The 23,288-nt window shown below is 38.7% G+C and overlaps 1 protein-coding gene across 2 annotated transcripts; it reads left to right on the top strand.

Moving 5' to 3' along the window:
- The first annotated feature begins 11,445 nt into the window (after positions 1–11,445).
- On the top strand, positions 11,446–22,797 carry LOC114570934 (voltage-dependent calcium channel gamma-4 subunit). 2 transcript variants are annotated; one of them, XM_028601605.1, is made up of 5 exons: positions 11,446–12,020; positions 17,380–17,463; positions 19,559–19,699; positions 20,341–20,895; positions 21,059–22,797. In XM_028601605.1, the coding sequence occupies exons 1-4, from the start codon at positions 11,798–11,800 to the stop codon at positions 20,892–20,894; spliced, it is 1,002 nt and encodes a 333-aa protein (XP_028457406.1). In that variant the 5' UTR covers positions 11,446–11,797; the 3' UTR covers position 20,895; positions 21,059–22,797. The 2 variants fall into 2 exon arrangements, with proteins under 2 accessions (XP_028457406.1, XP_028457398.1); XM_028601597.1 differs by having other exon boundaries at positions 20,341–21,739.
- Positions 22,798–23,288: the final 491 nt, after the last annotated feature.

Below are 23,288 nucleotides of genomic sequence, written 5' to 3'. Positions count from 1 at the left end.
TTAATTTGAACACTGTAAATATGAAATTATCCGTGTGTATATAGGTTAGTTTTGTACATACACTGAAATACATGTAAAAGATATGGTTAATTTGTGAGAGTAGTAGATTAATCTGCAGTATATGCATCACATTGAGAATGTGAGCTTTTACATAATGGTATATAACATAAATGTATTCAGATGGTGTCATTGTCAGACATGAAATGTCAATATCTGTGTATTTTTTACAATCAGAGTCATTTTCTTGTTAAATGTGCAATGGAATATGTATACTCAATGAAATAAAGTTTAATGGGATTTGAGAAACAATAAGCTTTCTTCTTCTATCACTGCTTATGTCCCTGAAATGTCTGCATTATAAAGTAATAGGTATTATATATATTTATTTATTGTGCATGTGTTATAGCACTGAGTGAATAATATTCATCACTCAATACCCTTTTAAAAATAAAATCCAATTTTGGGCTGATATTTATTACTTACCATTTTGGCAAAAATGAAAAATATTTATATCACAATAACAAAGCCCTTAACAAGTTCTAAAAATGCCCATTGTAAAATTACATAATAAAAAAAGACATCAAAAACAGCAAAGTATTCTTAAATAATCATATTAAAATGAGTTATATAGGGCTGCTGTTACCCAATCGAGAACAGGACAGCAGAAAGACCTGAGACGGTGGATACTTGAGCTGCTCATTGCTATTGGGGCAGTGAAAACATTGGTTTGGTTATCTGATGTAATGCATGTACTATGTTACACTGAAAACATGTCTTAGTCATATAAGAAAACTTACTTTCAGTAAACTACTTGTTATGGTTAATGTGCAGTACGGTGCCACCCTCTGTTGAGACAGAGCGGAAATGCATATCAATGAAACACTAGGTGTAGAGTTATAACAAGAGAATATTAACTATTGATCAGATGCCTATTGTTTTGTAGTTTGGTCGCACAACTAATGGATTTGCCAAAGACCTGGCTAAAGAATATCATGTAATGTCACATTTCTTTCCCACTGACTTGCACTGCAAGAGAAAACTACTTTGAGAACAGAGTAAATCCACTTATGGGTTATCAAACCACATTAACAGGTCTCTCCCCTAAAACAGTGATAAGGTTACATCACTGTCACAGAGAGTTAGACACAGTGCCAGAGCAAACCACAGCACTGCTCTGACTGTGAGAGCTGGTACTCATTCATCTTGGTGAATGAGATGTAGTCTATCAGCAGGGTGGAAATTGCTAATCTGTATCATGTCCCGATGTGCCAACAAATTAAACGAGCAGTTTCATCTATTGACCTGGTGAGCTGGCACTTTCCAAAATTGATTACCCCCAACAATGAAACCATGTGTTGCAAAGTTCACTGTTGGTGATAATTAATACACGTTTAGTGGTACACTCTTTAATCTTAATGTACTTATTGTGCCTGGTTTGCTTTACTTTTAAGGAATAAAGTTTACCGTGGCCCTGCCTAAGGAGTTTTAATATTTCTCGATATACAGTATATATGGTGGACAAATTTCTTCCTCCTTCAGAAACTGGCTCTTGCTGATGAGAGGTGGCCCATTATATCTTGACAACAGCTCCATCTAGGGTAATTTCTGTGGAGACACATAGCTTCCCCATGAGTAACTGTTGAGTTACATGAACAATTCAGAAGCCTCTCATTGTGGATATTACAGAGAAGAAGAACTCTACACTCCCTAAACTTCTTCATGTACTCATGCTTCATGTAAAATAAGAGATGCAGAGCACTATATCATTTTCAGAGTGGGAGTAATTCTAACTGATGATTTGACAAAAAATTTTCTCTGCACTTTTACTGTTTCCCAACTGAAATATAAGGTTCATTAACTACATGAAACCAAAGTTGAACCGGCTTTCTTATTGAAAAGCAAGTGAGGCAATGTGGCGGTAACTTTTCAAAATGTACATGTAATGGGATTGGATTTTAAAATGTTGTTTACAGTCAAAAATAGATTTTGTCGTGCTTGAGATTGAAATAAAGTCATTTATATAAACATTTGTGACCCATCTGCAATTCTTCCTGCTCACACAATCATTATTCATTATGCTCAATTATTAGGTCTGCTTTAGGGCAAGTTTTCAACCTTTTTTACACTTGTGCTCCTCTTGGGCCCTGCCCCCTCACTCTGCCAGAGGCCACTGTGTGGTGTCTGTATCACCAAGTGCAGAGGATCCTCTAGAGCACACGTGTCAAACTCAAGGCCTGCGGGCCAAATCCGGCCCCTCGCGGATTATGATCCGACCCGCGATCCCCACCTAGTTTTTGTCACTTTTTCAGACATTTTTGTCACTTTTGCCGAAAATTTTGTAATTTCTTCTGACGTTTTTCCCACTTTTCCGATGTTTTTGGGCGCTTCATATTTTTATATATATATTCTATATTTTACTTTTTCAATTAAATAAAAGCCTGTCAATAAAGTAAACATGTCTGGCCCTTGATGTGATTCTTATTTTCCAGTGTGGCCCTCTGGGAAGTTGAGTTTGACACCCCTGCTCTAGAGGTTTGTGTGTTTTTAAAAAAAATCAAGGCTACAATAAATTTGTAGATTGTTAAAGGCAGTCTGGTTGGGCAAAATATTCATACAGTGCAATGCGTATAAATGTGTATGTCCTCTGTACCACTTTATCTAATGTTCAGGCTCTTTTTTAAGATACAGCAAGGGATGAGACTATGTTTCCATTTAGTATAAATCTATATCACTGAATGCAGACTTAAGCTACCACAAGGCAAAAATTGGTATGTCATTTTCCCTGAACAAATCCACATGCTGGAATTTGGTCTATTTTACACTCCAGGCATAAGAATATTTACTTTGCAACATGTATTTACGGTAAAAAGTCTGAACTTCAAAAACACTGTATAAAGAATCAAGGGATATTAGGGAGTATGGCTATAATAATGGAAGTTGTTTATAAAACACACATGAAAGCTTTCATAAAATTCTCTTACATCTACACAAGACATCTGAGTTTTTTTTAAACATAAGCTGGTCTTCAGAAATGTTTGTTCAAAACTTTGTACCCGTATAATAGTGAAATGTAATTGGATGATTGAATAATTTGATGCCTTGCGTTATTTTATGTATGTAGAAATACTGAAATATGATTGACATATGATAGCTAGAGCATTGAAATAAAAAGTGGTTAACAAGTTAATGAGTAAAAAAAAAAAAAAAGAAGAAAAAAAAACAGTAAAATATATATAGATATTTTGTTTGCGTAATGAGATTTTGTTTTAACATATTGTCACACTGGTGCATTAACAAAGTCATACATATCATTGGTAGACTCAGTGAAATGCTTATTTGATCCACTTTTTTTAGTCACAATGTGAGCTAGTAGAAGTTGTTCTTGCTGCTTGATTCTGCTTACAGCAGCATATTTTTGTGTAGGAAGCCTGTGAGAAACACAGGGCAATCAATTCTTCCTTATTCCAGCTTGTATTTTACTCCAGTGTGTGTGTGCTGCCTGGCAGATGTTATGTGGAACTTAAACATCACACCAGGCTAAAAAAGCTGTTGACTTGTATTTTAACAAGTCCAAAGGTCAAGGCCACAGTACGATGACAGATTGCTGAAGGCAGTTTGGTGTGACATTGTCCGCATACAAATATCAATATGAATGCATGAGTCCTTGTTAGTATCATTAATCTTATTTATAAGATAATTTTTTTAATTTTTAACCTACTCTACCAACTGGAAGGTCTGGGCAGGAAGTATAATGTTAAAAAATACTCTTTTTTTATTATATAACTAATGCATTCATACTGTGAAAACTGAATTCATTTCAGGAATAAAGGCCAAGACAATAATCTTATAGGACCATTACAATGCCATAATGATATAAGCACACATTAACTCTCATGATTCCATGAATAATACACACACACACACACACACACACACACACACACACACACACACACACACACACACACACACACACACACACACACACACACACACACACACACACACACACACACACACACACACACAAACTTTTATGCTTATCTCTCCATGCCTTTCATCCTCTTTTCTCCATCTCTCTATTTTCTGTTTTTTTTCCCCAACGGCTTGTGGCAAAAGGCAAATCTTCTGTTGCTTTTTATTGAATAGGTTGTTTGTAAATACAGCAGGTTCATCTCCATTCTACGAGGGGGCCTGAAAGACAAGCTCTTGGCAGCACAGTGCCCAAGGCTTTGTGTGTTTGTCAGGCTGCCTCATTAATGGTGGCAGTTGGTTTTTAATGTTTCCCAATGGATCTAATTCCTACCATGGCCTCTCTGCTCTGTGCTTGCTTATTTAAGAGTGATTAATTACATGAATTAATTTGACTTACTGTAACATGATCTGATGACACTGTGTATGTGTGTGTGTGTGTGTGTGTGTGTGTGTGTGTGTATTCTACATTACACTGAAGCAACTTATTAGCTATTTTTCAGATATAGACCAATTTGTTGTGTACTGTGAACCCCCTACTCTTTAAATCTAAGGCTGGAACAAACCAAAGACCTTTGAGGATTTAACCAAGATACACAAAGAATTGAAAAAGGCTGTTGCTTCTCCTGCTACAACTACAAAGGATGGAAATAACAGCAACAATGTGCAATTTCTGCAAGCCTATCAGCCAAGCTGGTAATGATTTACTTTTTGAGTTTTTATTGTCTGTTAGGTTTTGCTCTCACCCTCATTTTTGAGCCCACATTTTGTGATAGCGTTAGTAATCTTATAGCTGTTCATGCTATTAAGTCCAACCCCAAAACTGTTATTAATTCAAAAATACAAATAGTAGTATTATATAGTCATATTAGTTTAGACAGTGTCTAAATGACATGGTGCTTTTTGGATGCTTTTTATATATTATAGTGGTCTCCTAATACTGTATCTGAAGTCTCTTTCCCGAAATTCAGCCTTGGTGCAGAATTACAGCCACTAGCGCCAGTCCCACAATGAGCTTTCCTTAGTATGTGCCATTTCTGTGTCTGTAGCTATTGAGGAGGAGAGAGGGGGGGGGGCAAGGTGGAAGGTGGGGGTGTGGCCTTAACCAACTGCCACTTTGCTCATTTGAAAGCCATGATGTCTCTCTCTCATGGGTGGGCCAAATTCTCTGGGCGGGCAAAGCAGAGAAAGGGGAGGTAACCTTGCTCCTTATGACCTCATAAGGAGAAGATTCCAGATCGGCCCATCTGAGCTTTCATTTTCTCAAAGGCAGAGCAGGATACCCAGGGCTCGGTTTACACCTATCACAATTTCTAGCCAGGCAGGCTGGGGGAACACATATTAACGTTAAAAAACCTCCTAAAATGAAATTTTCATGCCATGGGACCTTTAATGGAGAAAGCATACAACAACAGAGTAAGACCCAGGGGTAAAATCAGACAGACAGAAGTGGGTTTGCTGCTTTAGTTACTTGAACAAAATTAAGCAGGGAATCAATTTCATGAGGGATGTTGCTAACAAGCCCCAAACAAACACATCTTGTCCATTTGGGCCATGATTGGGCCTGTGCGCAACTTCCATTTTTAACTGATTGGTTGTAAAAACACTGGTCCTGAGAATAGATCAGTGTGCCGTGCACTGTGAAATAAATCACTGTGTTTACTGATTACAGTGGGACAGAGAGAGAGAAAGAATAAAGAGAAGCGAGAACTAATAGTTTTCTTTCTGAAAATGTAAATCTGCAGTGTCATGCATAACACAATGTAGTGAAGATTCAGATATGCATGCACTTTGATGATGATAATGATGGTGGCATGATGAAGTGTGTGTTTGCATGTTTTCATGCTTTGGTCTGTTTTGTGTGTTAAAATGTCACGCAACACAGGTCCGATACTGTGTTTTTTGATCAGCGCCTTTGTATGGATTGGTTGAGTGGTTGAGGACAACACTCGCAGTATGGAGTAATCTTCACACAAGTAGTTCCGGCTGGTTTTGGTTGGGAAAAAAATACAATACAAAAATAAATTAAAAAAAAGTAAAATGAACTTTTCAAAAGAACAAAAGGAAATCCATAGGTCAGGCTAAGTTTGGCTAGGTGCATGGCTATTACAGTAGACCTAGCTTCCAGAAGGTCTGCACCTGAACTGAATCAACTTTAACTTCAACAATGAATGAACTACCCTTGAGGGGCTTCTGCCCCTTGCTTTTAAACAGGATGCTACTCCTACAGACAAACCAAAGTGCATAAATCAATTAAGATAATGAAATAGCATTTCTATGTAAAAACAACAAAACAATTTATAAATCATTATTCTAATTACCCTAGCAGAAATATTAACAATATAGATTAAGGGTACTTAGTCAAGTCAAAGCGTTTATTGTCACATGCACAAGTTAAAAAGATATTCCGTGAAACAATGGAAACCCTCTGTGCTCTACTGAACATGATACAGGTTGACTTCACTATAAAGCCCATTGGAACCTTTCACTTTGTGTTTGAAGTAGAACTGAATATTAAACTGTCAAAATCAGAGGGGAAAGGCATAGCATGGAGGGAAATTTCCAAACAGTGGCAACACTATTGGGATAGTAGGAAAAAAGGGAGACACTTGCATGCAATACAAAATAAAAACTGTAGACTTTTTATAATAGGAAAACACCCAACTGGGCACTGCAGTCTGTGTGAGGAAAAGGAGACGGTGGAGCATGTCCTGATTCATGTCAGGAAATACAATCAAGAAATAGGAGTCATGTTAGCAGGGTTACATAAGTTGGGACCAGTGGAAATCAGGTTCAAAGATGTCCTTGAAAGTGAGGTTTCCGTACATGGAAGGAAACATATATTTAAATGTTTTAAAAGCATCGGATTACTTAGAAAAATATAATGAAATGAAATAATAGATAACAAGTAATTACCAGTAGGAAGCAGTAATGCAACGCATAGAATGCCAACTGCCGTAAAACACAACAGAAGAAGAAGAAAACTTTGTGTTTGGCAGTTTGGGCCATGTGCCAGCAGATAATGTGCAACAAACATTTTGTCACTTGGAGTTACATATAACCCATAGCTGAATTTGAATGGAATATATTAATAAATGAATTGAGTCTTTATTTGTAATTCAGAATGTGAATGATATGTATGCATACTGAAATTAACAGAAATGACTTCTGTTAGCAGGTTAGCATGCTATACCCACATATGTTTACCATGCTAACATAACTCAGCCACAGAGGCCCTGGGCTACATAGCTTAGCAAAACAACTAGAGATCTATTGTGCTAGTGGGATGGAATAAATAGAACTGCAGAAACTAGAATGTATGTGGCCAGTGTGCAAGCTACTCCTATGCAGTAGGGCACGGGTTAGCACCGTGACAGCCTTTCCTACCTAACAGACTGGGCCTTTCCGAATTTCCCAAATTTGTTCCTCCTCGACTTTTCTCTCCTCAAATCTCTTCCTCGACTCCTCGGCTTGAATCTCCTGTGGGCAGGACTAAAACGCAAGGGGAAGAATCGAGGAGAGGAATCGGGGATGTAGAAACTGGGAATTGGGAAAGGGCTTCTGTAACAGCCCAGACTGTGTTCCTCACTGCTCCACCTCATTTGATCCCTTACACAGAAATGAAGAAAAGTGCAAGTTAATTTTGAGAGGTAAACACATCTAAACATTCATATCAATAAGCAATTGCATTTAAATATATTAGTCTGGGTTACCTATTAAACCCAGACTATTTAATGAAATTAATTAATTAGCTTGCTTTTACCTTTTTAAAGGTATAACTGTTTAGCTTCCTGAAATATTAAGAGAGAACTCACTTTTTCACTGATGTAGTGCAGCCGGCTTCAAAGTCATTGGACTTAAGAGTCTTGAAAATTAGCATATGATAATAAGAACAGCCTCCAATATGCACCCCTTTTTGAAATCTCAAAACCACCCACAGTAGCAACTGTTTGCTGTCACTGACCTAAACATGCAGGATTTTGAAAAGTCAGCAGGCACAGGAGACAGATGGTCCAAACTGAGGGCTGTGAAACCACCAAGGGGCTGAATGCCTTGGCACTGATACCACTCTGTGCTAAACGAGTAGGAAAATTAGAAAACTGAAAAGTCTGTTTCTTTCTTTCCTCCTCTCCCTGTGCCAGCATCTTTTATTTGCTGTGATATTGGAGCTCACATGCATCTCTTCATTCAAAAAAGTCACCTAACCTTTAAAGCATGTTATCTCTCTGTCCTTTTATGTAGTTTGGAAAGATTCTGGTTTATTACAAGTAAAATAAATGATATTCTACTGACCAAGTTAATTGCTGAGATCTAGGATCATGGTGACATGGCTAAAAAAAAAAAAAAAAAAAAAAAAGGGCAAGGGACATTGTGGGTTTTAGATAGCTTTACTATATAATGAAGGATTATCAGCATTTCAGGTGCACCCACTTTCGTTTTTACCTCCAAATACAGTGTGTTGTTTAGATAATCTGACTAAACTCTTGGCTTGGCTTGTTAGACTAAACCTGTCTAACTGATCTTTTGATCTGAATTTGTTGTAGCCAGTCCCAGATCTCAGTTTATTATAATTACTTTTTGAGTACACTGTTATCATAACAAAAGTATGGCCAAAGCTATTAGCATAAGACTTAAGTTACAATTAACTGGAACTTTACCTTAAAGCTATAGGGATCTTTATATTCTTACTGTGAGCAAATGTGCTGGTGTAAACTACTGCTGCCTAAGGGCTATATAGTATGTTTGCTTTCTCTTAGCCCAATCTCATATGCTCTTTATTCGCTCTCTTCTGCTCCAGGCGCTGTCTGCACACACAACATCTTGACGGTGACTGCAGCAGGCAGCATCCATGTGTCTTTGCTTCACCTCAACACTAAATTGCGAGCAAGAGAACAGGGATAATACTGGACTTGTGTTTGGCTCTACAAGCCTAAAATAATTTTCTTTGATTGGAGCTAAACTGTTGCCGCCATATTCAGCTGGTATATCTCCTTTGCACATCCAAACATGTTTTAATGTTTCCTTTGTTGATTTTTCTGTCCCTGTCTTACTTGTTCCATTTTTTTTACTCATTTACTTGTTCAAATGAAACAACATCCAAAGCCTTCCAAAGGGATTTTGACTAAATCTTTTCAATTTTCTATCTAAATAGACCTGGCACATTCACTTTATGCTGTACACCAGGAAGCAACTGGATAGGCCAGACTGTGAAAGCTACTCAAACTGGGTGGAAAACAAGAACAAAAAAGCAGTTAAGAAACACTAGCAACACTTAAACTGCTGTAATTGTAGAGCGAGGTCATAGAGGAGGCTCTTGGCACAGACCAAAACCTGCCTGGAAGAAGAAACACCATGAGAAAAGAGGAAGCTGGCAGACGAGACATCAATTACCAGGGCGAAATGGCATGCTGCGCCAAGGGAGAGAGGAAGCAGTGTCGAAAAAAATTGGGAATACGATGATGAGTATTCAACTCATTATCAGTGGCCCCTGTGTACTCCCACTACCACAGCCACTTTACACAGGCTAGCTGAGAAGCCAACATGTCATTCTTTACTAAGAAATAGCAACACTCAGGCACATCTTGTCAGGATGCAAAACTAAAAGGACAAAAACACATCACATGGGACATTTGAAGGGAAGAATCACAGACACACTGACTGAGATGAAATGGGACGTAATGGCTGGAAAACCAGGGTGCACCACACTGTAAGTCATCTAATATGGATTTGCAGTTAGAGTTTTTCAATCTTGGGGTTCAGATGCCATGAACAGTCCCTACACCATGATCAGGTGGACTGATTTTGAATTTATAGTACTAGTTTGGACTTTTAACTTACTGCTGATTATTGTATCTTGTATTTCTACTTAAAATGAATTATATATATATAATAAATAAATTGTACTTAATTTGGTGACTATTTGCTCTCTGATGGATGCTAGCAAACAAAACAAATTATCCAGTATATCTCATGGGATAGATAAGATTAACCAGATAAACCTAATTGTTCGTTGCATCCCTATTTTAATTGAATATGTCACTGTCCATATGGAGCTGTCTCCATGCTCTTGAAAAGAGAAAACTATTGTATGCCACAAAAAAATTCACATGAATAAAGCATTTCATGATTTAAAGATGTGTAAGTCCTGCACCAAGCTACAGTACAAAGGCAAGGCAGCATTTGGAAGTGAAACAATAAACCAGCCTAGACTTTAGCTGAAAAGAAATAACAACAGTAGGTGGTTTCAAAAAATCTTTCTGAGCAGTTGTATAAAATATTCCATTAATCTTTTGTTTGCTGATGAAATCTAAAAACATCACATCTCTCGCCCTCTGTTTGTCACCTGCTGTGACTCACCCACTCTCATTCCTTTGTTAAGATAATTGAAGTCCAACACACATTCCAACTCAATCCACAAACTGAGAGCTAAGCCCTAAAATGCGGCCCAAATGACATGACGTGACATTATTGTCACTTGCTTTCCAGTCTTAATATGTAAAATGTGAATCTAGTGAGCTCTTTTCCATATCCTCTTCTGCCTTCTCCTCCTTTTTGGTCCTACCTCTTCATATTCTCATTTTACCTTAGCATCCCTTCCTCCACCTCTCTCTCCTTTCTTCCTCACTTTATCTCCTAATCCACACTATCCTATTCTATTTCCAGCCTCTCCCTCCATACACACACATACAGAGTCAGACCCTGACACACACTCTTTGCACTCTTTGCAGGGAAGAGGAAGTGAATAAGAAGGATGAGGCTCCCAGTCCCTGCAGGCCCTCTCTGGTCACCTCTCTCACTTGTCCGTGTGAAAAAGAAGATCACTCCACAGAAAGAGACCCCCAACTGCAACATCCCAGGGCTTAAAGTGACAGGCCCGGCCCTGTGACGTAGACTTTAGACATTCATTTAGGAACATGAGTTTCTGGTTGTGGCGAAGATTTAATGTCTTACTTTTCTACTTTTATGAGCCGGATGATCTTGCAAGCAGCCTGCTCACTTCAAAGTGATTTTGATGGATGTTTTAAGAAATATTTTATCAGTGGGGGTGCTTTCAATATCTTTTAAGTTGCTGCTACAGCTGTTCAGCCACACATCCGCTATCAGTGGTGGTGTTTTTACTTGTTGCTTGATTTCTACATGTTTTGGAAAACATTTGAAAACCCAGTTTCGGATCCGCATGTTCTAGGCTCTGTGTTTTTGTACTTGAGTGAGTTATTTTTTTGATTGTGTGTTAAAGACAAACTGCAAACCCTGAACGCTTTCTCATCAAATAAAGTCGCTTAATTCTCCAGCTATCTAACTAATCACTGTAGACTATATGTAGTTGTAGGTCTGATGTTTTCCTCTTCCAGCGGCTGCTCACACCGCCGTTTCCCATTGGCTTGGCTACAGCCGTGGAAGGTGTGGTCTGGATAAACGATGCTGCATCCTTTGCACCGTGCAGTTTATTATTTTATAGTAAACTGCAAAGAAGCCGTAGCAGCTTGCGATTGAAATATTTTATGAACTTACTTTGAATGTATCATAAAAGTGTACCTGTTCTTTAAAACTACCTTAAGGATGCGTTTCCATTTTTTTTTCCATTTCCACCTGTAGCAGGCATTGAAGATTTTTCCAGTCAACTCAAACGAATTCAAGACAACTGCGATCGTGTCAAACTCGGAAACTTGGATTGAACTCGAGCAGTTTTAAGGATCGAGACTTGGCTTGATGAGAGGAAAACCCGCGAGACGCGAGTGCTTCCTCTGACAATTATCATGGGCACCATGTGCCCCTCGCTGTGCGCGTAATTGCTGCTGTGAGGAACTACACATTATGAGACGCCATGGCATGGTGTGATCGAAGGGTTCAGACTTTGCTGGCCGTTGTGGGGGCCTTCGTCGCCTTCAGTCTCATGACCATCGCCATCGGCACCGACTACTGGCTTTACTCCCGGGCGTACATCTGCAACGCCACTAATGCCTCCGCGGACGACTCCCAGATGCAAACCAAGAAAGTCAAAGGCGACCTGACGCACTCCGGGCTGTGGAGGATCTGCTGTATCGAAGGTAAATTAAAGTCGAATAAGTTAGTGAGCGTTACAAACTTTTATGTTACTTTTGCGTTTTTGTCCAGTGATGGTCGAGGCGACAATGTAGGTGACGACGAACCAAAACTGGAAATGCACCCCCTGCCGAGGGGCGCATCATCATTATCAGTCATTTCTCTTGTTAACTGCGTCGAATAGCATTTAAAAAGTTACGTGGGCATGATATTAAATAGGAAATATTGGAGGAAACTGCAGCTTGTTGCGCGCAAAGGCGGTGTTGTGTATGCGCTTGCGTCAGTCTCCCTCATAAATGATTGAGTTTGTCACTGAAATGTGTTTTTTTATGTTTTACATTTTGTTACAAGCCAGAAATGGAGCTGGCCCTGTAGGCTACTAATTTAAGGTTTTGTTCTAATTTTCTTATTAATTCGATAGCCTGTGGTTGCTTGGCAACTACTTCCATGAAATTGCTTAGGCTGATGAAGTAATTTTGAGCTACATAAGTAAAGTATTACCAAGAAACGGACTTGCTTCATGAAGTCCCGTCAGCATTGTCTCCGCTGTTGTGCTGCGTATTCATGACCCTAAACACACGCCTGAGTAGTTTTGGGGCTGGCCGAGCAGCTAGTTGTTGTTTGGACATCTTTTCACACAATTGTGCGCAACTGCATCATTTGAGAGGAGCCAGATCAATGAAATCGATCCGTGAAAGTAGTCACCAGTGGCGCTGTCCACTGGTGCTTGTGCTGAAATCTCCACCCTCAATGATTTTGTTCCTTTTAACTACCAACCCAGCTGAATAGAATAGGCAGGATTAATAACTCTACATTTGGGAGACAACCTCAGATGCAGGGGGCCAATCATGGAACACTCTAAGCTAGAAATAGTCAGTTGCTGACTTGTAAAGTATTCTCTTTGTAAACACCCACGACTGAAGGCAGAATTTAGTTGATTGGCTTTTCCTCACTAGTCTACAGGTGGTACTGGCATGTTTATGACTGCTCGTTCATGTTTTGCAGCCAAACAGCAGTTCAACTAATTTGTTGTGTACTGCATTTTGGCCCAGTGACATCAAAACATTGAGAATAAGCATATCACAGAATGTAGTATAGGTTACCAAAATTAAAATCATCATAGTTTTTATGACATATTACATATATTTACCAGAGAAAAAACACTTGCTAGAGATGTCTGAAAATGTGTAGAGCTGCAAAGATTAATTGATTTATCGATTATTTGTCAACTATGACATTAATGGCCAACTATTTTGAATATTTGTTTATGAAAAATTCTTTGATTAGAGCTTTTAAATGTGATTTTTTTAATGTTTCTTCACTCCTCTGTGACAGTAAGCTGAATATTTCAGAGTTGTGGACAAAACAAGACATTTGAGGACGTCATCTTGGGCTTTGAAAAAAAAACACTGATTGATATTTTTGACCATTTTCAGACCATTCAACAGATTATTCAACAATGAAAATAATCATTAGTTGCAGCCCTAGAAATTTGTTTAATCCTCAAACCATGTGGCATTTAGATGAATTTATTGCATGTTTCCATATGACCTGAAGGCAGCATCTCTCAGACCTGTATTAGAGATCTGACAATGCAACCATTATAGAAGTCACACTCCTTGCACTTTTGCTCTGCACTGTTACTACTCTTACTGGAGTTATACATTTATATATAGGTAAATGCATTACTATTTATGGATTTTCTGTAATGTTAATGAAAAAGACATGTTCCCTCTCTCTCTAGCTCACTCACTTTGAACCCTTGAGAATATCATCAGCAGAAGTGAGATTTGAAGAAGTGTTTGCTGTTTTAAACATCTGTTGTATTTTCCACCATCTTCTCTTTATATTGTTGGATGTGTGAGACCTGGAACTAAAAGTAACCCTTCTTCTTCTCTCTCTCTCTCTCTGTCTCTCTCTCTGTCTCTCTTTCTCTCTCTCTCTCTCTCTCTCTCTCAACACACACACACACACACACACACACACACACACACACACACATCAGCACTATTGCCCCACTGGCTTCTGGTGCCACACCTGTATTACTGTAACAACTGATGCTAGCTTAGGACTGGGCAGTATATCGATATTATATTGATATCGTGATATGAGACTAGATATCGTCTCGATTTTGGATATCGTAATATCGTGATATGACATAAGTGTTGTCTTTTACCGGTTTTAAAGGCTGCATTAGAGTAAAGTGATGTACTTTTCTGAACTTACCAGACTGTTCTAGCTGTTCTATTATTTGCCTTTTTTGCACGTAGACATCATGTCCACATTACTGATGATTATTTATCTAAAATCTAAGTGTGAAGATATTTTGTCAAATCATATCGAATTGTTGACAGGATAATCGTAATCAAATTGAATCATAAGGCCAGGGAAAATTCATACCCCTATTAGGATACACCCCCTAATGTTAAGTTCCTCTTTGGCTAAATGCATTCTTCAAATGTCGCAAATTAAAAGTAATTCTTTGAGTTCCTGCCTACCATGTGTACATTTTCCCTTAGTAGTTGATTTGTTTGTTTTTTGAGAGAAAATACTGAATAAGGGTCATAGCTTTACAGTATTTGTCCAATCATTTTACTGTCCACTTGAGAGATAATCTTTTCCAGGAACAAAGAACAAGATGTAGTGTAACCAGTTATATTAGCTCAAATGAGCAGAATTGCGCTTGTCTCCAAACAGATGTCTGCATGAGTGTTCTCTCCTGTAGAACAAGGAGGAGGTTCACTGAAGGTGACAAATGAGCTTTTAAAAGAAACAAAGTGAAGTCTTTTTTTCTGCACCCATTCATGCTGAAATACAACAAGAACTCTCACTTAAGCCAGTCACCCATGATCACTGAACATGCTGAAGTGGCACCAAAATATATGACGCGTTTCAAACAGACATTTGGTCCAACTTCAAATGGACAAATCCTGCTGATTTGCTGTGAGCCATCATCTCACTAAGTTTTGTGATTATTTGAGATTGTCAGTGTCATAAAGGCTGCTTTCTGGTTTCATGGTCTTTGTTATTGTGTGTGTTTCTGTGGACCCCCGTGTGTGTGTGTGTGTGTGTGTGTGTGTGTGTGTGTGTGTGTGTGTGTGTGTGTGTGTGTGTCTGTTTGTCTGGTGAATGCATTAGAAAGATGTCAAAGGCGTCCTCTGAGAAGTGGAGGATGTGATTCTGTGTTGCCGGGGGGAGGTTGCCATGGTGAAGCTATGCTGAGTAATAAAAGATGGGCTCTGGTCTCTCAGACAGATTGGCTCTGGGATAGCTACCTCCCCTACTGAGCTCACTCTTTCTTTCTCACCGTCATTCCTCTGATTATTAACTCACTGGCCTTCTGTGTATTATTTATTAATACAATTATTTTACTTTGACATCTTCACTTGTTTGATTGTACAAAAAACATATTGTTTTTTTTTGAACAAAGTCTTTTTTATTGATTTTTTGTTTAAAAACATATTGTTTTTAAAATGTTATCTTTTACCCTACACCTGTCAATGCTTGTTCCTTGACCTTTTGGATGGCACAATCAGGAGATAACATGTTATAGATATGAAATGCATGCAAGATACACTCACACAGTATATGCAGTAGACAGTACATATAATATACAGTGTACATTACATGTATAATCAGTATAATGATTATTTTACACAGTGATTGTGCTTCTGTATCGATCCAAAGAATGTGCTTGGCACAAAAAAGATCAAGAGGAAGCTGAGAGGGGGTTGAAGAGAAAAACATGTGAGAGAGAGAAGTGGGTTATTCAGACATGATAGCTGTAAGAGTGTTGTAAAAAAGAGATTGATGATGAGAGTTTAAAGAGACTGAGAAAGTGAGGTTGAGAGTGTGGAGTTGGTAAAGATAGAATCTGTGAGTCTGTGCTATTAAGGATGTTTCATCACGTTATCTCTGCTTTTATTTCACTCTCTTTTCCAGCAGTCTCAGAGCCTGAAAATTTAGCAAAATGAACAATAAACAAATAAACAATATTAAAGCCGCTACGAGGTACTTTCGGGTTATGTTGATTCTAAAGGCCCCTTAGGACAAAAACTGTAGTGTTTTTACCGCACCTGCTGTCGTAAAGATCTTTTCATCCTGTCACGAGCCAAGCATAAGCAAGACTCTGTTCTAGCAACCAATGTAATAATAACTAGAATTGCAAGCAGTTATGAACGGGGTCCAAGCCCCCTGGCGGAAGTCACTCCCGACAGACCGCGGAGGCAATGCAAGTCTTTTATACAGCGCCTTACATGAAACCTAAGGACGTTTTACACAAGTACAGGGGGACAAAAAGAAAATAATAGCACAAACACAAACACAGACTGAAAATAAATAAAAACTGGGCACTAAATGGCAGGGGGACATAATTTCATGTAGGCTACTGACGTACAACTGTGTCTCACATTGGAAAGTTATTTTATGAATGAAATAGACATATTACATACCAATTTAGGGTTGGTTTGAATCATTTACAATCCCATAATTGTCTCCATCTTTTGAAAGCCTGACCGAGATTGACTCGTGCATTCGCACGTTGTATGTCACTCTCCCATTTAGCTTTTAGTTGTTCTTCGTTTATTTCCCCTTCTTTTCTGTGATGGCCCTGCTCCAGTATCAGCCATAACTACAAAAGATAACTTCTAAAATAGAATACAATTACAATTAGGCCTATATAAAGAAATCTCCTGCTACCTTTTATCTGGATACGCAAACACAGGTTTTTCTTCTGTTACCAGAATGACAAAGAGCTCATACTGCTGTTACATGTGTATGAGAGAATCCAAACTGTGTTAAGTCTAGTTTTTTTTCCATTACATCCGTTACAGGTGTCTAGCATAGCTCCAGAGCAATTAACACAGTAGCAAAGGCAGAAATGACAGGATGTGGCACCAAATCAGACATCAGACTTTTAATTCAAGGTCTAACCTTTCAATATTCATAATGCTCCAATGTTTTATTCTCTTATAAGTGGAGGGAATATTTTCTTGGTGAAAGACTGGGTCTTTGAATAGAAGGAGCCTGAGGGCTTGAGAACTTCAGAACCTAAGATCCACAGAAGCCTATCCTCAAATGCTTTCTGACATGGTTAGAGGTGAAAATTAGACAGTTCAATACTAATATTCTTTACCAAACATCAACTCCAGTTTTCTTTAACTTATTTGTCTCATGAGCATAAAAGCTGCATGTCAATTCAGTGGATGGCCAACATGTAGTTTCTTTTATACGTACCTTCTATCTTAACTGGAGAATCGCATGTCCTGCTCCATTAAAGACACAGTATTTTCCTTTAACTGGTGTCATTTCGTCCCTGCACAGGCTGCCATCAGTTACATTCTCGCTCCCTTTTGGCTTTTGCAGGAATAAACAAAGGAAGTTGTTTTCGGATCAATCATTTTCCAGAGGATAACGACTACGATACAGACAGCTCAGAGTACATCTTACGTAAGTCATTGCAACCTCTTCATTTTTTTTTCTTTCTTCAAGTGGTGGTAGAGTTATCACAAGGGTACTTAATGTGTCATGATATCTCTATCCCTCCACCATAAAAGCCTGATGTCATGACAGTAATAGAAGTTGTAGACATGATAAGTCTGTTGTATGCTTATGAGTTATAGGTCTAAAATATGACTTTACCCACGTAAGAGCACATCTCACATTTGACCAAGGTAGTTTGATGAAGACATGTCACCCTGAGCTTCACTCTGCAAAACACGTATGGCTTCTAGTTTGATGCCCTTTGCTCACATCTTTCCTGTTGTCTGAATTGAATTACAGTACCCTCATGGACTCACTTGGTTAGTGTCATGGAAAGGCAGGAGCATCTGCTAATCAGGCCTTAGTATCTGTGGAAGCATTCATCTATTGAACCTGACACAGTTCTTGCTCTTCTTCCACTCCCTTTAATTCTACACTTATGGCAGAGTTACTTCATGTGTCAGCCAGGAGTGCCATAAATTGTTAATTTTTTGTAAAGCTTAAGCTAGTCAGAAATGCCATCAATTGGCATGTGAGTAGTACCATGAACATATAGTAGAATACACAATGACACAATTTCCCTCCACAGAGTTTAAGGGTGCAGAAAACCATATTAACTAAGTTCTATATTTTATAATCTTTGTGGAAGAGTACTTCTCCTACACAAATAATTATTATGCTGAGGTACAGTGCATTTTAATTATAGATGCCCTGCTGTGTTTTCTTGTAAAAACCACAAAAGGTCTGTTTACATTGAGTACATTGTGTGTATCCCTGAGGTCTAACAAGATATTTGCAAAGCCAATTTTTTAAGTATTTTAGATCCTGCATTGTTTACATCCATGGTTGTGTGCTAGCAGTCTTCCTCCTTTGTATTGGGCAGCATGGTGGCCTAATGGTTAGCACTGTGACCTCACAGCAAGAAGGTTCTAGGTTCTAATCCAGGTTGTTCCAGGCCTTTCTTTCTTGTGTGGAGTTTGTATATTCTCCCCATGTTTGCGTGGGTTTCCCCCACCGTCAAAAAACATGTACTAGGTTCTCCAGTCGGTGCCCTTGATCAAGGCACTCGCTCAGATCTGGAGTTGGTCCCCGGGCGCTGTAAATGGCTGCCCACTGCTCCCTTGAGGGATGGGTTAAATGCAGAGAATGAATTCCGCTACATGTATGTGTATATGACAATAAAGTACCTTTACCTTCCTTGTCTTTACTGACGCATTGCTGCATATTTTGGTCTGGTAGTGCCACCTGTTGATCAGTGGAATAGTGAGAAATCATTAGCAGGAATATGTACCACCTCAAGGTAAACAAAGCAGGGACCACTCATATAAAATCAGCTCCATACTACTAGAAGTTGAAAACTCAGCAGGGAACCCTTAATACGATATACGTATTTAAAGCTCCTCTAATCAATATTTTTGTATTAACAATGGATGTTTAAAGACATGTGACAACCCCACAAATAATTTGGCCCCTCAGCTCTCTGGAGCATTTTAGCATCTTTAAGCTTATTGTTTTGGTTTTACAGCCTATAACGCTCACACCAACCTCTTTTCCAGCATCTGATACAGCAAAAAAGCTCTGATAAAACCAATGTAAACTACCTGCCCAGCACTAAGCACCAGGCCAGCAAAATAAGGGAATAGTTTGTGAACATAATGGAGCATTTAGCACTGAGAGATGCAGATATTTACCTCAGAGTTGGTGGAGACCAAAGCAGAGCTAAAAGAAGAGTGAATGTTGGATTTTCTATGTGGCCAGAAACATAACTCCAAATGAATGCTAATATTGTCCGTATTTGATGGATGTGTCAAATATCCATATTGAAGATCCACCATTGGACCATATCAACTTTATAAGGTGATAATATGTCTATTGTTTTTAAAATGTTTTTTGTTTTTAAAAATGTTTCTGCTACTACAAATAATTCTACTTATAACATTACTTTACAATTGTCATTATAGATGAATCACATGCTGTTCAGCCTTTGTTTAATATACGTATTTAAAGTGATGTGTTTCTTAATTTGTACTGACAAGAACCCTCCACTGTCTCGAATGAACAGGTATAGTGCGCGCATCAAGTCTATTCCCCATTCTCAGCACCGTTCTGCTGATGTTGGGTGGCCTGTGTGTGGGGGTTGGACGCATCTACAACAACAAGAACAACATTCTGCTCAGTGCTGGCATCCTGTTTGTGGCTGCAGGTAGGATGAGTCTGACTGCACACTACAGATATTACAAACAACAAATAGATTTTGTGATGTGCCACAGAGGGAAAGAATAAGAAGACATAAGCAGACAGAAGGAGAAGACAGACACAACACAAGAATGTCTCCCTTTGGTGTCTGTGTTAAGTTTTGTCTCTTTCTCTTAAAGTTACCCTAACATTTTCTATATTTAATCAGAAAAATACTATATATTATATTATATATATATATATATAATCTTTTTTTACAATACCCGATAACTTGCACACTTGTAGCACATCTTCCCTTTCCTTTCAATTCATTGTTTCTCTCTAATTGGCAGTGACAAATCATTCTTTGTGAATATGCAAACATAATGTCAGAAAGTGAAAATCTGCATTTTCTTGATAATACCTTATTGTTTTATTAAGAGGAGTCTATCACTCAATAAAAAATTGACCTAACTTGTAAAGATAATTTTCTCAGGTCTTGAATGTGATGAAGATGTAGAGGAAGGGAAATGTAGAGTGTGTGAGCCCAAACAGAATCAGCCTCTGCAACACAGTGCTATAGTGTTATCATCCACTTATGTGCTTAAACTTTTACATCCATGCATGCTTTCTCTCCATCTCTCCTTCTCTTACCTTTCCTCACTTCAGGCCTGAGCAACATCATCGGAATCATTGTCTACATCTCCAGTAACGCCGGGGATCCCAGTGACAAGAAAGACGAGGACAAGAAGAACCACTACAACTACGGCTGGTCCTTTTACTTTGGCGCTCTCTCCTTCATTGTGGCTGAATCAGTGGGTGTTCTCGCAGTCAACATATATATCGAGAAAAACAAAGAGACACGCTTCCTAGCCCGAAGTGACTTCATCAAAACCACCTCCTCCTCTTCGCCTTACTCTCGGATCCCTAGTTACCGCTACAGACGAAGGCGCTCACGCTCCAGTTCGAGATCGAGTGACCCATCCCGGGAGCCCTCTCCAGTGGGGAGGAAGATCGGTGGAGGAAGCGGTGGAGGAGGGTTGGGTATGGGCTTGCCAATGGGGGATATATCCCTGTACGCCCTTAGTAGGGACCCTCTGAAGGGCGGAAGTGTGACTGCAGGGCCTTACAGTCCAGAGAGGGACTCTGGGTTTTTACAAGTCCACAACTGCTTCCAGAAAGATATGAAAGATGGAGTGAACAGGAGGACCACGCCGGTATGAGGTCAGAAGTGTATTACTATGTAAAACAATAAGCTTAATGGAACACAATAGATATTGTACAGTTGATTAGAAAGGACAATTCTTTCTCAGGGTTGTTCAGACAGCAGCGGTGTTGAAAGGTCAGAGCAAAAAAATAGTTTTTCCTTTGTGTCCCTCTGTGACAGAAAAGTGCCAATCTGTGTTTCATTTGAAGGAAGAGGGAAGGTGATATCAAAACAACTTTTCATCATATGACTCAGTATCTCTAAGGGGAATGCAGACATTTTGTAGCAAAAGTTACAAGAACAAGAGTTTAATTGGAAATTGTGATACCCACTATTTGTGAGTTACGTCTTACAGAAAGTCTGAAATATGTCGTACATGTTCTGGTATTCTTTAAAGGATAATTGCCTGATAAAAGAATTAAGCTTTTATAGACTTGATGCTCAATATAATAAAGATTCTGAATATTGAACTTCAGGTAATGTTTTTCTGCTAAAATAGATGTGTAGTGTTTTGGAAATGTTTCTTTTAAAAGGAGACAAATAGATATTTGTCTCCAAAATGAAATGCTAAAATGAAGTGATTCATGTGATTGAGCATTATTGTATTGTATTTGTTTGTAACTTTAACACAACTGGTGCTAACTTAATCTGTACACTTTTGATAGTCTTAAGCCTTCTCAACTGCCATTCAAATACTTCTACTGTATCTCAATAACCTCTTTTTTAAGCTTGTGTTTGAGTCAGGGGATAAATATGTGTGTTACGGTATGTGAAATGTATTATGGCTCTGAAACACTCCCACACTATGACACATATGTATTTCTGTAGATATATATCAACAAAGGTACACAGCAATGTCAATACATTCTAGTGTGATTTATCTTGTGTCTATTATTTCAGTATTTCTGTACTCTTCTGTGCTGCCCCATATTTTGACAACAAGAAACAGGACAGATGACACATATTTTACAACCAACAAGCACATTGTGTTATATGGTTTGATTTAGTTCTTTAATGTTTCTGTGAATCTGCTTAAAGTTGAGTGTTCTGTGTTAACAAATTGAGCAAGTGTTTGATTGGATTATTTAGTTTTATCTTTCCAAATGGGTAATATTAAAATAAAATGTTTATAGTGTTATGTGACATGAAGTGTAGAGAGGTCACCCAGGAGTGACATGGTGGATGTGCATGTGGACCGTGGAAGAGTTTGTGAGTTGTTGTATCAGCTCTGTGAAGGACTTTCTGTATTACTTGGGTTTTAGAATTGCAAGTCGCAAATCATGAAAATGTGTCGTTCCACTGTCCGGTGTTATGTTAAGATTTCCCCCAAGAGCAATTGTACTTGCGGCAAGGAAAAACGTCTTTTAAACAGGCAGAAACCACAAACAGAACATGGCTCTAGGTGGGCGGCTATCTGCCTCGGCTGGTTGGGGGAGAGGGAGGGAGATGCATTGCAACTCCAATAATACCTAATTATAATAAATATAGAACTGTGACTCAATAATATAGCAGTGGGTATAATGGAATGACATGATGAACAGTGGCATTATAGTAACACTAAAGATCGTAGAACTATGACTAATAATAATAACAGTAGCAATGGGCATTAAGCAGGACCACAATGCACACAGATGGAGAGAGAGAGAGAGAGGTGGAGAGAGGAGCTCAGTGGGTCATAAGAAGTCCCCTGATAGTCTAAACCTAGAGCAGCATTACTAAGAGTTGGTCAAAGGCAAAACTAAGCCAACCCTAACTATAAGCGTTATCAAAGAGGAGCCAATCATTTTGTATATATAAGGAATGAATCATGATGGAAGTTATTGATGTTTATTTGCTCCTTAGCTTCTTTCAGCTGGTCAAAGGTCATTAACAACTCACCACTGAATAGGTGCCCTGGCTTACCCTCTCCTTCCATGCTGGGATGACAAAATAAACTCTAACCCTCGGTCAGGACTACTTTACTCTTTACTTATTCAGTCAAATACTGTGATTTCCTAAATAGTGACTGGGAAGACTCAACTTAGTAATTACAGTTAACTTCACTTTTAGACTTGCTTGTGGTTTATTGCAAAATATGAATTGAGATTTGCTCCACTGCGTTTGTTTTTCTCTATAAGGGAAGCATTTTAGCTAATGACGCGGGGCTGATGGGCCTGCTATGCTCTGCTATGAAACTGCGTGGCAAACAGTCGGGCAACCACAGGGTGTTAAAGGAAATCGGCATCAGCCAACTTAATGCTCGACTGAGCTAACAGGCTCCCAAATGCTCATCCAGACTTCAGAAAGCTTGTCTCCTTGTCTCCAAACAAGAACTGGAGCAAAGTGAGCATTGTTTGTGTGTGAAGGGTTAGTAAAAGTTCAAATTATTCATTCTTGGTACAGTACACACTTGATTGGGTTCCATGTCAGC

This window comes from Perca flavescens, chromosome 2 (assembly GCF_004354835.1).
Source record: "Perca flavescens isolate YP-PL-M2 chromosome 2, PFLA_1.0, whole genome shotgun sequence".
Taxonomy (NCBI): domain Eukaryota; kingdom Metazoa; phylum Chordata; class Actinopteri; order Perciformes; family Percidae; genus Perca; species Perca flavescens.
This window is presented reverse-complemented; position numbering and strand designations above follow the sequence as displayed.

What these genes read in the sequence shown, in the direction of transcription:
- LOC114570934 (XM_028601605.1), top strand. Translation starts at nt 11,798, where the DNA reads ATGGCATGGTGTGATCGAAGGGTTCAGACTTTGCTGGCCGTTGTGGGG. An exon ending in CAGCTCAGAGTACATCTTAC is followed by an intron (nt 17,464 to 19,558) that starts GTAAGTCATTGC and finishes TCGAATGAACAG; the next exon opens with GTATAGTGCGCGCATCAAGT. An exon ending in CATCCTGTTTGTGGCTGCAG is followed by an intron (nt 19,700 to 20,340) that starts GTAGGATGAGTC and finishes TCCTCACTTCAG; the next exon opens with GCCTGAGCAACATCATCGGA.